The 16,189-nt window shown below is 55.1% G+C and overlaps 2 protein-coding genes across 5 annotated transcripts; one reads left to right on the forward strand and one right to left on the reverse strand.

The window, feature by feature from the left end:
• The first annotated feature begins 450 nt into the window (after positions 1-450).
• On the forward strand, positions 451-5,628 carry si:dkey-220o5.5 (actin filament-associated protein 1). Of its 4 annotated transcripts, none has more exons than XM_053871507.1 (14): positions 451-524; positions 2,240-2,386; positions 2,449-2,532; positions 2,612-2,664; positions 2,739-3,038; positions 3,104-3,289; positions 4,176-4,238; positions 4,308-4,616; positions 4,678-4,748; positions 4,804-4,876; positions 4,951-5,017; positions 5,109-5,260; positions 5,322-5,417; positions 5,500-5,628. In XM_053871507.1, exons 1-14 carry the CDS (start codon positions 509-511, stop codon positions 5,530-5,532), a joined length of 1,650 nt encoding a protein of 549 aa, XP_053727482.1. In that variant the 5' UTR covers positions 451-508; the 3' UTR covers positions 5,533-5,628. The 4 variants fall into 4 exon arrangements, with proteins under 4 accessions (XP_053727482.1, XP_053727484.1, XP_053727485.1 ...); XM_053871509.1 differs by having other exon boundaries at positions 4,323-4,616; XM_053871510.1 differs by having other exon boundaries at positions 2,739-2,888.
• Positions 5,629-5,680: 52 nt separating this feature from the next.
• On the reverse strand, positions 5,681-15,887 carry c5 (complement component 5). The gene is made up of 42 exons (XM_053871506.1): positions 15,747-15,887; positions 15,128-15,323; positions 14,910-15,063; positions 14,771-14,841; positions 14,617-14,714; positions 14,240-14,322; positions 14,080-14,170; positions 13,918-14,026; positions 13,736-13,853; positions 13,562-13,677; positions 13,300-13,488; positions 13,038-13,238; positions 12,764-12,976; positions 12,345-12,494; positions 12,151-12,277; positions 11,783-11,848; positions 11,534-11,716; positions 11,060-11,147; positions 10,906-10,988; positions 10,109-10,248; positions 9,811-10,044; positions 9,688-9,748; positions 9,538-9,627; positions 9,270-9,482; positions 9,133-9,208; positions 8,900-9,059; positions 8,731-8,835; positions 8,496-8,667; positions 8,315-8,439; positions 8,168-8,248; positions 7,956-8,108; positions 7,822-7,884; positions 7,676-7,757; positions 7,580-7,610; positions 7,416-7,518; positions 7,253-7,342; positions 7,090-7,195; positions 6,711-6,794; positions 6,552-6,641; positions 6,161-6,250; positions 5,953-6,085; positions 5,681-5,889 (listed from the first exon to the last, which is right to left on the reverse strand). Exons 1-42 carry the CDS (start codon positions 15,884-15,886, stop codon positions 5,781-5,783), a joined length of 5,067 nt encoding a protein of 1,688 aa, XP_053727481.1. The 5' UTR covers position 15,887; the 3' UTR covers positions 5,681-5,780.
• Positions 15,888-16,189: the final 302 nt, after the last annotated feature.

Here is a 16,189-nt window from a genome sequence, read left to right on the forward strand (position 1 = left end):
TTTGGCTGCTCAGGGGGTTGTTGGCTTGAAATCCCAGGGATGGAAACACGGTGTTGCCGCGAGTGTCGTGGTGGGAGCCGGGGTGAAGATGGCAGGGAGTGAAGTAGTAGTAAACACAGTGAGAGCACCATGTGCAGAAACTCTGACTTGCTCTCTTTCTCTCACTCATACTCCTCCCCCACTCTTTCTCACTCATACATGTTTGTATTTCCCCAGCTTCTCTACCTAAACCTAACCATCTAAAACATATGACTAACTTTGGATTTGTGGGGTCCACTTGGCTGACCCCACATTGGCATAAGGTCCTTATAAGAGGGTGTTTTGTCAAGAATTGGTCCCCACAAGTGAGGATCAACCAGACGCACACTCTTCTCTCTCTCTTTCTCTCTCACTCAAGCCTCTCTCTCTCAGCCCTCTCTCCCACTCGTCTCTCACTCTCATTCACAGCCTCTCTATCTCACACTCCTCTCTCTCACTCACACTCTTATTCTGCTGCCGTTCTGGAGCGATGGATACTCCGAGAGGTAAAGTTCCTATTCCACTTATTTGTCACTGTAGGGAGCTCAGCAATTCAGTTGCAGTAGTATGGCTGGTTCCATCACAGTCTCTGTTGATAATGTCATCACTAGTTCATGTAATAGCAGATGGTTCTGTAGTACAGGGTGTAGTAGTATTGCCTGTTGATGTTCTGTATTCATCTCTGTAGTCCCCTGGATTTTTGGTCTGGAATTCAAACCTTCAACGTTGTTGCCGGGGGGAGTGAGGGGGACGGCAGGAAGCGATGGGGGAGATAAGGGAGGGTGGGGAGAAGAGCTTCCGCTGGTGGTCATTAGCATCGGCCCGATAAGAGCGGCTTCTTCTGGGACGCCTATGAGGCCGGCCCATTGGTGCCAACAACCCAGAAGGAGTCCTGCCTCAGACATCCAGGGGGCGCTCGTTTTCACGTCTGTCACATGTGGAATCGTGAGGTTGTCTGCCAGCAGGAGGCAGCCTCATGCTCTGGCAGCCCAGTTGGAACAACCAGGGCAATCACGTGACCTCGGGGCATCTTCCTAGTGTTCTCTGCGGACCGTGATTGCGTGGCTTTCCTCGGCCCCCAACATGGGTCCACATGTGTCGGGTCCGAGATGAAGCGCGGCCTCCTCATCCTCCCCAGTGTGCCCAGGGCGGGGGACCTTTTCTCTGCAGCTGAGCCGTCTTCTCCCTGCCTTAATATTTAGAGGTCTGCAGTGGACAGTAGGGGGCGCAGAGGTGCAACCCTAGTACTCCAGTCATACTACGCTTTAATTTCAAAGAAAGAAATCTTTTATTTGTTATTCCTCTATGGGGATATACTTATATTCTTCACGTGACTTGGGTTTGCCACAATAAGTTCTCACGGTTCTGAGGATGTACCTGCCAAAAGCAGTGCATCAGTGCATGGCAACATCCCAGTCAGATTCTGAGTTCAGATCACCTGCAGCCTCTGCTCCTCCTTCAAATGCAAACTCAGTCCATGGAGCCGTTGTAGCATGTTCACTTCTCCGTCCTCCAAGACAATAGTGAGCCACGGGAACCGCTCCCTGAAACCCCGAAGAGGAGCGTCATCAATCCCATGATTCTTTGCAGGTCCAAGAACACACTCTGGTGACGGCAGGAGTTCTGAGTTACGGAGTGGGTGAGAGGTTCTGAGTCGTGTAGGCGAGTGTCTGTGGTTCAGCCGTCCCCTGTTCAAAATATACTGTGTGAATGAGGCCAAAGCTGGTGCCACACAGCAGGTGAGTCCAGGATACCTCTTCATCCAGATGAGGAGGACAGAAACACCTCGACTCTCGACAGGTGATGTGATTACAGCAGGTCTACAAACAGGGTCAGGTGACGGTCGTCCCCTCACCATGAGCTTGTTGACCCAGGGTACAGTCCGGTCTTTCACTATCTCGGGCAACACCGACTCCAATGGTCCACACCGCTACTCCAAGACACATGGCTTCTGACTGAGCACCATCTAACAGCACGCACAAGCCCATTGAACCTGTCCTCTGGGTGGTGCTGCAGACTCTCGGCTGCTTGACCTGCACACAGCCATGAACCCTGCCAGGTCAGCGGCGACAAGATTTGCCATATATCAGCAACTCGGCCCTCTTTTTCTGCAGTACAGTGATATTCCCACAGAGGGATGTGATGGTTCTCTGAGTTAAAACTGCTCCCTGGAATGAAGGCTTGAACCACTTGTTGCTGACTGCTGAGTCTCTGCCCTCAGCTCTGAGTCCAGTTCTGTCCAGACTGATCCGGGACCTCCACTCGTTCCTGCGCCTCCTGGACCATGAGAACTTGAGTAACATCGCTCAGGCCCAGAGGAAGTCTCTGTGGGAACTTCTGAGTCAGATCCCACATCACCAGCCGGCAGGTAGGCCGGGTGCAGGTCCAACTTCATGTAACTTACCACATATCTGCTCACACTTGTTCTAGTTTCAGTCGAGGACGCTGAGTACATGGTGATGAGCTGTCCGTCATCGTCTCCTACCAACCAGCTGACCTCTCCAGCTGCTGCAGGTGATCTTTCTGGCTCCAGCCTTCCTCTCTGTGGGGTCCAGCTCTGGATTTGGGTCATGTGACCTCTGACTGTGTGCAGGTGAGTTCCTGATGGAACCAGCCTGGGACCGGGTCGGGAACAGAGAGACTCAGGTATGTAGGGAGTTGGTGTGACCAGAAGCTTGTCACCTTTCTTGCCCTCACTTTTCTTCCCACTTCCGGGTCAGACTGGGTCAGAACCAGCGGGGGAAGATGAGGAGGACACTTATGAGGAGGCAGAACCGTACGTCGGTCACGCTATCACGACCGCTGAGGGCGCCCAAGCCGAGTGCAGCGTGTATGAGTCATACGGAGAGGAAGAGGAGGAAGAGGAGCAGGTGAAGGACCGAGCTCACTACATTTGCTGGAGGGCGTCACAGCCCTGTCTGCGCCCGCTTGCTGAGTGGCGTCTGTGTGCGTACCTGTGGAGGAGGAGGTGGCTGCAGTGGAGCAAAGAGTGGTTCCTCATCCAGAGAGACATGCTGCTGGTGGGTGAGCGGGCGAGAGAGGGCCAGCCAGAGAGAGAGAGAGATGACTCTGTGGTGTGTGCCAGTGTTACAGGTGCGCCCGCGACCTCCTCCCTCAGCTGGAGTTGAACCTGCGCGGCTGTCGTCTCGTTCTCAAGTCCAGCACCAACAAAAAGATCCCGCAGCAGCTCAAACTGACCCTGAGCGGCCCACCAGTCCAGATCCTGGTGCTGGGCTTCAGCAGCTTCCAGCAGGCAGAGGAGTGGAGAAGGGTATGCATACACACGTTCGTCTCTCCATCCCTGTGGGGGCCTCTCTCCCTTTCTCCAGCCTCTCCCCCTAAACCTAACTATCCAAATCACTTGGCTAACCTTAACCAGGACTCTGAACCAAACTGAAACCCAATTATTGTGACCCAGTTCTGATGATTTATGGAGGCTTAAACTGGTTGATAGGTGTTTCCAAGAATTAGTGCTGCTTCTCCCTTCAGGGGTCACCACAGCGGATCATCCTCCTCCATCTCACCCTGTCCTCTCCTTCCACCTTCTGCCTGGCAGTTCCAACCTCAACATCTTCTCCTCCTCCTTCTTCTCTTTCTCCTCCTTCTCCTCCTCCTTCTTCTCCTCCTCCTCCTTCTTCATTCTCTTTGGGCTTCTCCCTTCAGGAGTCGCCACAGCGGATCATCCTCCTCCATCTCACCCTGTCCTCTGCTTCCTCTTCTCTCAAACCTACAAACCTCATGTCCTCCTTCACCACCTCCATAAACCTCCTCTTTGGCCTTCCTCTCCACCTTCTGCCTGGCAGTTCCAACCTCAACATCTTCCTACCAATGTACTGGCTCTGTCTCCTCTGTACATGTCCAAACCATCTCAGTCTGACTTTGTCTCCTAAACACCTGACATGTGCTGTCCCTCTGATCTACTGCTTCCTGATCCTATCCATCCTGCTCACTCCCAGAGAGAACCTCAGCATCTTCATGTCTGCTACCTCCAGCTCTGCCTCCTGTCTTTTCCTCAGTGCCAGTTTCCAAACCAGACAACGTTGCTGGCCTGACCACCGTTTTGTGCACTCCCCACCAGTATAGCTAAACCAGTTAAACCAGACAAACTCAAACACGTTTCACTTATGCACACTGTTTGTGTGTGTGCGTGTGTACAGGTCCTGCAGGAGGTCAGTGCTGGTGCCGACGCGGGTTCTGGGACCGCGTCCACCTCTAGCCGGGTCAGTTCCCGTCCTTCACGTCGGATGTGGTGTTTTGGAAATTTAACAATTGGGCCTATGTGACTTTAGTCCGGTTCACTCCAGAGTGACTCTGAGGAGGACCGGTTCTCCTCTCACAGTGGACCGCACTGCCAAAAGAATTTGGACCCAGATGGCCCGGATGTGCTGAACGTGCTGATGAGCTATCAGTGGCAGAGCCTGCGGTGTCGGGTTGAGCCGGGCCGACTCAGCATGTATGCCACCGCTGTTGGTGAGGAGGCGGGTCGGGCTCAGTACACCATCCAGCTCCGAGGCTGCCACATCACAGCCGGGCCTGACAACAAGCGGCCCTACAGGATCACGCTGAGCACTCTCGGCGACACGGTGGCCGTGCTGGAGGTGAGGCGGGTGGAGCCGGAGGGCGGGACTTGGCGCTGACTTCTGATCATGTGCCTATCAGGCAGCCAGTCCAGAACAGATGCAAAGATGGCTTCAGCGGCTATTGGAGGGCGCCGATGACGTGACACCCCGGTACGTAACCTCCCCGCTCCTGTTTCCTGCGGGTCAGTGACACCTGTCTCCTCAGTGGACTACCTGAAGACCAGGACCTTCAGAGCAGACCAGGCCAAGACCTGCCCGTCTACTACAACGCCTGCCAGGTCACATGACGACTTCAATCCTATCAGTCAACTGGGTGGAGCGGGTCGCTCAATCGTGCAAATTTCTTCTCCAGGATTCTGGTCCGGCCCGCTGTGGTTCCACCGCTGATTGTGCGACCTACAGTAATGCCGTCCTCTCTGGTGGGTGACATCACCATCTGTGGCAGGAAGTGACATCACACCACGTCAGTGATTCCAGCATGTTCACTCACTCTCCGCAAACGTGTTTCAGGGGGGGGTACGGCTCAAGTGGGGCGGAGTGTCCAGAAACTAGAACTGACCAGGAGAACGGAGGTGAAGAGGGCCGGGTCAGAGGTCAACCTGTCTGCCGGCAAACGGACCTCGTTCAGGCAGTCACTGTCCGTGTGTTCCGAGCGTGCTCAGGTAAACAGCAGCACTCTCTACTGTCTTGCTCAGGCCAACACACCTGTCTGCCCCCCGCTAGATGGTCCTCCTGAGTCCTCTGTTGAGACGGACTTCATCACTCAGGCGAGCTCCGTCGCTGCTGCTGGAGCACGGGACTGTGATCCAGAAAAGGAGGGTGAGAACATCCAGCTGCCTGCTCTCCTGTAAACAACACGTGTCTGGATTCGGCAAACCACCAACATCACATTGTTTTCTAGGCCTGGGAGAGAAGGGCTACTGCAGGACCATGAGCCCCACCCAGGACCTTCATGTCCAACATGACCACCGTATCGTGAGTTTCATGTTTCTTAGAATTGGAATGATAATAAAAACAATGCTGTTCCCAGGGTGAGCACAGGTTTTCGTCATGTGATCATTTTTGCTCACGTACGGACATGGTCAGATCAACTGAGCAGTTTATTCACATCAGCATATCTTCGTCAAGGGCCTGGTTCTGTTGGTCGATCATTGTCCAGGTCGGTCCCCCCTAGGTTCCGGATCAGTAGCAGCTGTCCAGTTGCAGATCCAGAGCCAGGTCGTCCAGGATGGATTGCGAGTCCTCAGGCCATTCCTCCAGCACCGCCTCAGAGTCCAGGACCAGTCGGTACCTGTAGACAAGATTGTGTCAGTCGGCGGTACGGCCAGAACTACGACCAGGAAGAGACACTGACCCGACTTGGTTCTGGAGCTTCGACCCATTGGAGCCTGTCACCAAGTACTGCTGGTGGTTCTGGATGTCCACTGAGCTGCAAGTGACCTTCTTGATCAGATCCACTTCAGCACCCGGTCGCACTGCTTCAAATTCTGAGGAGCCACACGAGAGGGATGACAGAGGTCAAGGTCACTGACTGTAGCAGCGAGCATTAGAACCAGCTTCACCTCCATGGGTCCTCAGAACCTCAGATACAGAGGCCGTGAAGATCTCAAAGTCACCCTCTGCTCTTCTGGCGCTCACCTTCACCCTATAGGCTGCAGACACCAGATTCAGGACAGGTACTGTACTGGGACTGGGTTCAAGATGGACCAAGACCAGGGTCAGGATGGACTTGGACGATGGTTAGAACAGGAACCAGAATCAGGATGTACTAAGTCAGACCAGGGCCAGAATTGCCCAAGACCATGGTCAAGATGAGCTAAGACCAGGCTCGAGACCAACACTGGGATCAGGACTGTGACCGGGGTCTGGAAGGGGCCGGGACCAGGGTCATGTTGGATTGAGACCAGGGTACATGTGGACCAGGACCATGATCAGGTCCAGAGACTGTCTCACCATACTTGACGGAAGGCCGACAGGTTTGGGTCCTCCTCTGCTCCAGAGTCACCTGAGGGTGGTTCTTCCCTCTGAACGTGGCGCACGAGACTGTAAACAACGACAACTGGAACCACAGCAGGACTGAAACTGCAAGAGTGCCTTGTGAGCGCCACCTACCCGTCATACACTGACAGTCACCGTCCACACAGAGTCGCTGCAGCTTCTTCTGCTGTAGTGAGAAGTGGCTGCTGCACAGGCTTCCTGTCAACATCCTAAGAATGTAGCCACAGCTGCAGCGAGTACCGCCCACTTCAGGACATCTGCACCGTCAGCATGCACATGCCTGTCTCCGTGTTTCCATGGCAACCCAGCAGGATTCTCCAAACGTTTTTGATCGAGAGTAGCTAGCGAAGGAAAGCGGCTTCGCTGGATAGATCACTTCAGCTAGTCACCAAAACGGTCACCTGCTACTGGGCCGTGGGAACAGCGAGACAGGTGAGTGCCACTGGGGCCGATGTGTCCTGACACCCCCACCAAACCCAGTTGACCCACTGACCTTTGTTCTGGGGCTCAAACACACTGATGAGTGGCTCACGGGCACCGCGTACCATGAAACTGGTCCGGAATCGAAAGGCAAAGCAGGAAAAATTGGCGGACGGAACCTACAACAGACAGGAAGTTGCGAGTGAGCAACAGGAAGTGGATGTGACATCACTCACCGACTCCATCTGGAGGGTCAGAGTGTTCCCCTGAAGCTCAAAGTGCGACAGGAGTGGCTCCGTCTGTCTCAGACTGGAGTAGTCCCGGTACTGAAAACAGGAAAACACATGCGGCTCAGAACCAGCCAATGGAACCCAACCCTGGTCCACTCCGTCATGTCACCTCTCTCAGGTCCTCCAGGTGGGGGTCCACACCGGTGGGCAGCTGGATCTTCATCACGGTCAGACCAGAACTGCTGGCGACCTCGTTGACCGGCGGCTTGTATCTGTGAGCCGATGACATCACCTCAGTATTGATGGCAAATCCACATCAGCAAACACACTTACCGAACACACACAACCAGGTGTGGAGCAATCCCTGCAGAGAGACACAGTCATGTGACTCGCACACAGGAACACACACACACACACCATCTCTCTCACCCGGGACTTGCGTCATGTCCGTCGTCAGGTCGAAGTGACAGTTGTGCGACGGTAGTGCCATCTGATAGAACACGGTCTTCATCTGGAAACATCATCAGCGTCGTCATCACCGCTATCATCTTCATCATCCCTTGCACTCCACCCACCTTGACGTTGGACACGCCCCTTCCATAACCCGTCATGACTTGGATGTCATCATCCTGAGTCACCTGCACAGCAGCACAAGCCCAGTCTCACTCTTTGTCTGTCTCAGTCAAGAGGACCTGCTGGTGTCACCCACCTGGATCGGTGTGGCAACCGGTCGGCTGGCTGTGAGCTGGACCTGACCCAGCGAGCCTTTCCTGCTGTAGCGGACGGTGATGTCCTGGTCAAGGTCGACGTGACGGACGAGCCGACTGTACTGGGAGATGGCTTCAAGAGTGATCACCGAGTCCTGGGGAGGGAGTGGGTGTGAGAGAGTGACAGAGGGAGTGAGGGGGTCCCTGAGTGTACTTGAACAGAGTAGAAGCCCTCTCCGTAGTGGTGGTCTTGGGTCAGCCAGTTCAGGATGGGTTTGGCGTACGGGATCATGCCCTGGTGCGGCAGTGATGTCAGTCAGTGTTTTGGTTGCTATAGAAACGACAGGCAGAGGAGCAGCACCTTCAGCAGAACAGCCATCAGGACATACGCTGTCGTCTCCACCGTCAGAGCGCTCGACTGGTCCGGTTGGATCCATTCCGCCGTGGCGCCTGACTCCTGCCAGTACCTGTACTCGGGGGGGCTACCTGCACACACACACTTGTCACTCCAGCTCACTCCCACCCCACCTGCCCCACCCCACCTTTCTGCCGTGCCACCGTCTCCAAGCTGGAGATCAGCTGGCTGCTGATGACACTGTTGTGGTCATGCAGGGTCAGAGCATAGGTGGCCGCTGCACGCACATGCACACTCCTCACACCCGCGGCATGCTGGGAGACGTAGTTGACGGCTGACCTGATGCTGTTGTCATGGAACTGGGGGCGGCGTGGGGGTGGGTGAAGACAGTTCTGATGATGATGAAGATGAAAACTACTCACCTGCAGCTGCAGGACTGGGTCTCTGATGCGGGTCGAGTGGATCAGAGCCACTAGAACAAAGGAGGTAAGGTAAACAGATCTCTCCAGAGGCCCCGCCCCTTCCGCCTGCAGCCAATCACAGGACAATGTCACACAGTGTGGATGAGTAGGATGTCGGCATGTGCCTCACCATCGCACGATTTGGCCTGTAGGTGGACTTCTCGGTAAAGGACCCGTCGACCTGTTGCCGGGCCCGGATCAGCCAGGCCACAGAGTCTGACAGGGTCTGGTGGTCCACTGACACCAATGGGTCTGCTGCCGTCATGGCACGGACCACCTCCGCCGTCAGCCTGTCCACTCGAGGCAGTGCTGGTGAGCTGTGTGCGTGTGTGCGTGTTTGTGTGTGTGTGTGGTGTCCCTCACCAGGTGCTGCCCTCTCTCCTCCTCCACATGCTGTAGCTGGAGTCTCCTCGTCTGAAGGAGCTGATGCTGACCAGACCTGCAGGTCACGGTCACATGACTAGTTCTACACACACACACACACACACGTGCACTCTCACCTTCACGGATTTGCCGGCGGGCGTCAGCAGCGTTCTTTGTGATGTCACTCCCCAGCAACCCCCAGCTCCCAGTGGACTCCAGGTACCGGTACACCTGTACCAGTGGGAGGAGCCTAGCAAGCTCCGCCTCTGCTGACCCACCAGGCAAGGTGACCAGCTGCCGAACTCCCTCTGGGTCCAGCAGGATGGACAGGGTGTCGCCCAGCAGTTCTCCTGCGACACATGGACAGGTGTTGCTGCCAGTCACGGCCACGGACGGTCACCGTACCTTTAATGGTCAACATCCTCTGGACCTCGGTGTGGGGAACCATGCCAGCCGGCACCTTGTTCTTCAGAAGCACCGTCCTCTTCTCAGAGCCTGCAGACACACATGTCACACCTCTGCTGAGGAACCGCATCCAGATGGTGGCGGGCTCACCGAAAACGCCTTGTGGGTCCAGACGGCCTCCGTAGAAGTACTCTTGCTTCACGCCCTCCGGCTACAACGACAGCGCCGTGCTGGTCAGCCGCTCAGCGAGAGGATAAGCAAGCAGCTACGTACCACCACACGCAGCTTCTTGACGATGACATCAGCCGCACCGCTGTGAGTCTGTAGAGTGAACGTCAGGGCGTGTTCACCGGCCTCCAGAGCCAGCAGGGTGAAGGACACCCGGGCCACGCCCCCTTCTGGAACCGAATGCCAGTCGGAGGCTGAGGCGTGAAGCCCCGCCCCTCCTGCAACTGACTGTGACCCGTGCAAGCAGATGGCAGCGCCAACTGACAGAACCACGCGCAACTGAAAACAAGATGGCACCTGCAGTTTCAGAATGAATAGCAGAGGCGGATGGAAAATGTCTTACCCTCACAGTCTTCCCCATCTGGTTGTATACTGAACCCTGTAGCTCCAGCTGTTCCCCTCTGACCACCTGGTAGGGCAGTGGGACAACCACGCTGATGTCGAGCCGAGTCGAGACCTGGACTGGGTCCGCTACGCACATACCTGCCAGACGCACACATGCTCAGGGCCAGAAGAAACTGGTGATTCATGGAACCTTTGACTACCTCACAGGAGCCATACTGAGCAGCACTGTTTTATTTAGCACTGTGTGGCTAAGAGAGATTAGCATCTACCAATGGTGTACATCTGCCTCAAGCTCTCAATTGATTCGATTTGAAAAAATAGGCTTTCCTCAAATATTGTTTTTGCATGGCTGCTTTGTTGAGTGTGTTTCCAACTCATTCCTTCTAGAGCAGGGGTGGTCAACCCGTCAGAGGCTAAGAGCCACATTGTTTTACTGCGCTGCAACAAGCCATGTGCTCCAAATATGTAAGGCTCACCTCAACAGCTGGTCACCTGACTTTGCGGCAGTATAGCAGCTAACACACATCCCCACATGTCACAAGGTTGCTGGTTCATGTCTCGTTTGCATTTATTTTTCAAATTAATGGCTCAGGTCTTTTGTGACCGTTGCGATGAGACGACAGAGCTGGTGCTCGGCGCTGCAACACCTGCCATGGTCTCTTCACGTTGCCATGGAGGACATTTATCACAGGCAGTCACTCGCCAACCAAAGCATGAGACATGGCAAGATGCGTTGGCTGACATGACCTACATGCAGAAGTCTAAATTTGAGAAGAGGAAAGAAGGAGGACTCACCTGTGCTGAACATGCCGACGGCTCGGACCTGCCAGGTGGTGAGTGAGTCCGGAAGTGTCTGTGTGATGGACAGTTGGCCGGACCTGAAGACACATACTCACAGGCGTTCAGACGCAGACAGGGCGAACTGGTCCTGGATCAGAAAGTGGGTCACCTCATTTGATGGACCTCCCACAGCCAGCTCTCAGGGAAATAACTCCGAACCAGAGAAGGAGGCGAGGCCAAGTCCATATATTGCTCGTCTGCCGGAGAGATATTTGCTTCTGATCAGTTTGTTATCATGACCTCCTCGATGTGCAGGTCCAGCTCAGGCGAGGAGCCTGCATGATTGACAGATGTGACCTCACAAGTGCCTAACATGACCTGAACCTTGGTGACACTCCCACAGCCAGAGCGTCTCTCAGACTTACTGTTATTGTGACTCACTGGACCTGCTGGAGAGACCTCTCTGCTGCTCTCCTGACAGATAGTGTGTGAGGTCAGAGGTATGAGCAACCTTGAACGAATACAACTGCCACAGAGTCGGTGTCATGGTCGAAGGTTCTGGCCGCACTGGTCCGCCGGCTCACAGTCATGTGACATTCTCTCTGTATATACCACTGTGTTGGTGGTGGTGTGACGTGCTCACCGAGTCGGGCCAGGTGCTGGTCCAGGGTGCCCTGGTAGAACTCGCAGCAATGCTGGAAGACCAGGCGACAAAGAGTGTGCTGTGTCACCTTATGGGCTAATCCATGGCAGCTGGTGGACTTGGGCACCTGTTCCATGCCCTTCTCACAGCAATCTTGCATGTCAGGGTTCATAAATGACATGACTACACACACACACAGACTGTAAATACGCTTATGAGTGCATCAACACAGACAAGGGTGTGTTTGACCTTTGTCCTTGATCTGTTCTGGGGTTGGAGACCTTCGGCGCCGGGTCGCTGCTTTACACCCACTATCTGTTCACACACAACATGTCACATTCTTAGGTGCTACTCACACACACACACACGTTTGTTCCTCTACCCTTGTGGGGACCTCCCATGGCCATAACCCTTTCCCCAGCCTCTCCCCCTTAACCTAACCATCCAAAACACATGGCTCGCCTTAACCAAACTGAAACCCTATGATAATGACCCCGGTTTTTGGACGTCTTCATCCTCTAACCGAGCCTTAACCTTGTGGGGACCTGTCCAAAAATGTTCCCACGAAAGCAAAAGGTCCCCACAACTAAAGCTGTACAAGGTACCTACACACCCACCACTGGTAGACGGCCTGGAGTTGGCATTGGTGATGAAGGTCAGACCGGCCAGTTGGAAGACATCCGCAGCATCTCGGCCTCCACCGCCGCCACAGCCCATGTCACTTTTGTCAATGTGCTGAAGAATCTGCCAGTCATGTCATGGGTGTGAGGTCATGTGACGCCTGATGGTGGGAGGATGGTGCTGCTGTTACCATGGAGACCGGGTCTTTGTAGTTGGGCCTCAGACTGAGTAGCCCCGTGTCCACGGCTGACAGGGCAACCAGACCCCTCTGAGTGGCCCTGATGTCCAGCTGCAGCACTGCCTTCGGTTTGTAGTCCATTTGCTGGATTGAGAGTTCCGTCTGCACACACACACTGGTTTGTATCTCATTCCATGTGGGGACCCCTCATTACCATAACCCTGTCTGAAGCCACACTGAAGCCCAATTATAATGACCCAGTCATTTTGATGTTTTAATCCTCAAACCCTCACAAGGACTGGCCCAAATGTCCTCACTCGGAGGTTAAAACCTCATACTGGTTCAAGATACAAGCACAGGAACACACAAACACACAGAGTGGTTGAGGCCAGGTCCGTCACTCAGACTCAGGTCATGCTGTGGTTCTGTACCTGGAGACCGTTGACGCACTTGTCTTGAACACGCAGCCAGATGGAGTCTGTTACCAGCTCGGGTGTCCTCTCCGCGTCCGCCATGAGGTAGACCAGCAGGCGGACCGACGGCACCATGGCCGCCGTCACCGGGAAGCTGAGGGTGAGTTTGTGGTCCGGGCTGGAGACGAATTCCTTCGTGCCAAAGTGGACCACGGTTCCCCGGGAGAGCACCTGCAGGCACAGGCTCTCAGGAATGGTTCTGGACTTCCCTCTTTGGTGTGCGGCCACTCACCAGGTAGCCCAGGTCATGGACAGGCACCAGGACTGGCATGGACCAGTAGACTTGGATATGGGCCTGCTGGCCAACCAGCAGGGTGCCCGGTATTGGTGGGTCAATGAGCAGGTAGCGCTGGTTCGGTGAGTGGTAGGCCACCGGCTTCAGGCTCAGGTGGGCTTGATTGTCAGGCGGGAGGGCCTGGTCAGCCGTCTCAAACTAGCCAGCAAAAGAGAGGGTGAAGCTACTAGAGACAAGTTGACAGTGGAAGTCACCAAACCTCCAGGGTGGCCCTGATGGCATCGGCCATGGTGTTGCAGGTGAACACGGCGATGCCGTCGGATTGGCTTCTGCTGCCGGAGGTGCACATCATCTCCTCACTCCCCCCCGACGCCCGGAACAGCTGCCGCTGCGACAAGCGGACCGGCACCCGGCTCACTGGCCGGTCCCTGTGGTCCTTCACCAACACCTGAGTGAAGGATGGAGAACACACGCTGAAGACGGAAGAGGGGCCGAGACGCTGGGGTTGGGCTGGAGCTCACCTGGATCCCGTAGGACAGGCCGGGTTTGATGAAGTTAGACGTGGACACTAGACTGAGTCGATATGGAGACTTGACGAACTTCACAGAAGTCAACTTTGACTCCTGAGAGATGCCACCTGAGGGCGGGGCAGAGTGTCACACACTCACCTGCGCGCGTGTGTGTGTGAGTGTCACCTGTGTCCTCCTGCACCAGGACTCCGATGTAAAGATGTTTCTCCAGAAGACTGTCAAGATTCATCTGCAGAAGGTTTTCGATGTTGACACTCATGGCAAGGTCCCCAGAGGACTGGAGCTACAAACACACACACACACAGGGTTGAGCTATGGCCTTGTGGTGCGACAGGTGCTGCACTCACTCGCTGTCTCATGGCGGAGGTGGGGTCAATGACCGGCTCAGCCGTGTCGCCGACGTATCCGAAGTGCAGGACCACTCCAGCGTTGGACACTGGTGCGCCGTGAAGATACCTGTGACACGTGACGTCAGCCCTCCTTCAGGTCACCTGACCTGCCAAACTCACCTGGCCGTCACTCTGAAGCTGAAGCGCCGAAAGTTGCTGGAGCTGATGAAGTGGACGTCCGGCTCGATCCGGATGGCTAAACTGGGCAGAACTGAGCAGAACCAAACCTTACAAGTTCCAGTCCTGCAAGTGAGAAGACCTGATGTCACTGGCTCCTCACCATATTCCTTCACTTCAAAGTCGGTCCTTGCTAGCGTGTTGAAGTCCCCCGAGTAGAGCGCCTCCACGCTCCACATCCCCAACCTGCACACACAGTCGGTTACACCCGCCCAAGTCTCTCACTCACACGCACACGTTTTTGGCTCTGTCCTTGTGGGGACCTCTCATGGCCATACCCTTTCAAACTGGAACCCAGTTGTAATGGTCCAGGTATTTTGAAATTTCAATTTGAAATTAAGGCTTGACCTTGTGGGGTCTGGCAAAAGGTCCCCACAAGGGGGTGTATTTCCAAGAACTGGTCCCCACAAGACTCCGCAAGGAGGTGTTTTCCACAAAATTGGACCTCAATAGGCTATAGGTTCTCACACACACACACACTTGGGGTTGATGGGGATCTTGAAAGGGTCTTCAAGACTAAGGATTCCGGTGTTGGCGTCGATCAGCTGGACCACGTCAACAGTCTGGTGGTCGGGGTCCTGCGTGAGGAGAAGTATTAGCTGCTGCGTATGACTGGACCTGGGTCAGCGCTCACCTTGAAGGTGAGGGAGACGCTGCGATTAGCGGGCCGGAGCTCCTGGTTCAGAGAGAACGCTCGCACTCGGACTGCGGGACAGCACAGGTCACATGACGGTGGCAGCCAATCACCCGCGGAACAGCGGGCGAGGACTCACCACTCTGATGCGGTGTGTACAGTGGTTTGTCTGTCTGGAGGAAGAGGAAGCCATTGGTGCGACTGACAGCAAGCGGCACGTGCTGGTTGATCTCTGCTGATTGGACGTGAAGGATCACGTGCCTCACGTCCGGGGACAGCTGACTGGGCAGGAGCTGAGGTCCAGGAAGTGTCATCCTCAGCACGGCATTTCTCTGAGTTAAACATTGCTTGCCTTACCCGGATTCTGGCGGCAGCCTGGTGCTGGTTGTGTTGGCCGAGGGTCACCACATCCCGGGACAGAACCATGTGGTCCAAAGCCATGGAAGTCTTTATGAAGATGAATACCTGCACATCTTCAGAGAAACCAAAGAGCCGCACCACCACCGACTCCACGGCATCCAGCCGCAGCAAATGAGGCGCCGTGATCAGGTACCTGCAGGAGTCCAGGGAGTCAGTGTGAGGGTCTGCCAGAAGGTGGGACCCCTCACATCAACGTCCCTCCAAATGCCTTCAAGTGGATGAGGATTCTAATGACGGTGATTGTGAAGGGAACCAGCAGTAGCAGTAGAACAAAGACATCCAAGACAGACTTATGGTCCTCGTAGACAGCACCGGCTCCAGTGATGAACCCTGGCCCTCAACTCTCAGGAAGCGCCCGACCCTTGAAACACTCGCTCTCGGGACCAGGCTGACCAGGAGACAGCCAAGACTGAGGGTAGAGCAGTGCAAGCAGGACCTCTCACTCCTGTTACCTCAACCATGTCCCCGTGTGGCCTTTGTCAAATAGCTCTATGTTGGCAACTTGACTTCTAAAGAAGAAGCCTGAGCGACAGGCCGAGGAGACAAAGGTACGTACGTTCGAGAGCGGGCATCCGACCTCCAGGTCGCACCGAAAATGCAGAGCAGGAGGAACCACACCTTCATCCTGGAGCAACGGTGGAGTTTTGGACGAAACTCTCCAGACTCCAGTGAAGCCAGAGCAGGAAATTCCAGCATGTGTTTGCAGCCCAAAGGTGAATTTACTCAGGCAGCAGTCCCAGACTTTCATCATCTGGACTCTGGTCAATTGATTGTGTCCAACAAAGACCGGAACGGCTCTGTTGGCTGCTCTGTGTGCTGCACTGAGGCAGAGAAGAGTGGACAGACTGCTGGACGGGGTAAAGGCCCCACCTCAGGGCTCCGCACCCTTGGTCACGTCTGTCAGTTGTTCGATGCAATCTCCGCACTCTTCCAGCAGGTGGCACCAGAGGCTGGAGCCCAAACAAGCAGGCTCTCTCTCTTCATCCTCTTTGAAGGCTC

Source organism: Synchiropus splendidus, chromosome 7 (genome assembly GCF_027744825.2).
Source record: "Synchiropus splendidus isolate RoL2022-P1 chromosome 7, RoL_Sspl_1.0, whole genome shotgun sequence".
NCBI lineage: Eukaryota > Metazoa > Chordata > Actinopteri > Syngnathiformes > Callionymidae > Synchiropus > Synchiropus splendidus.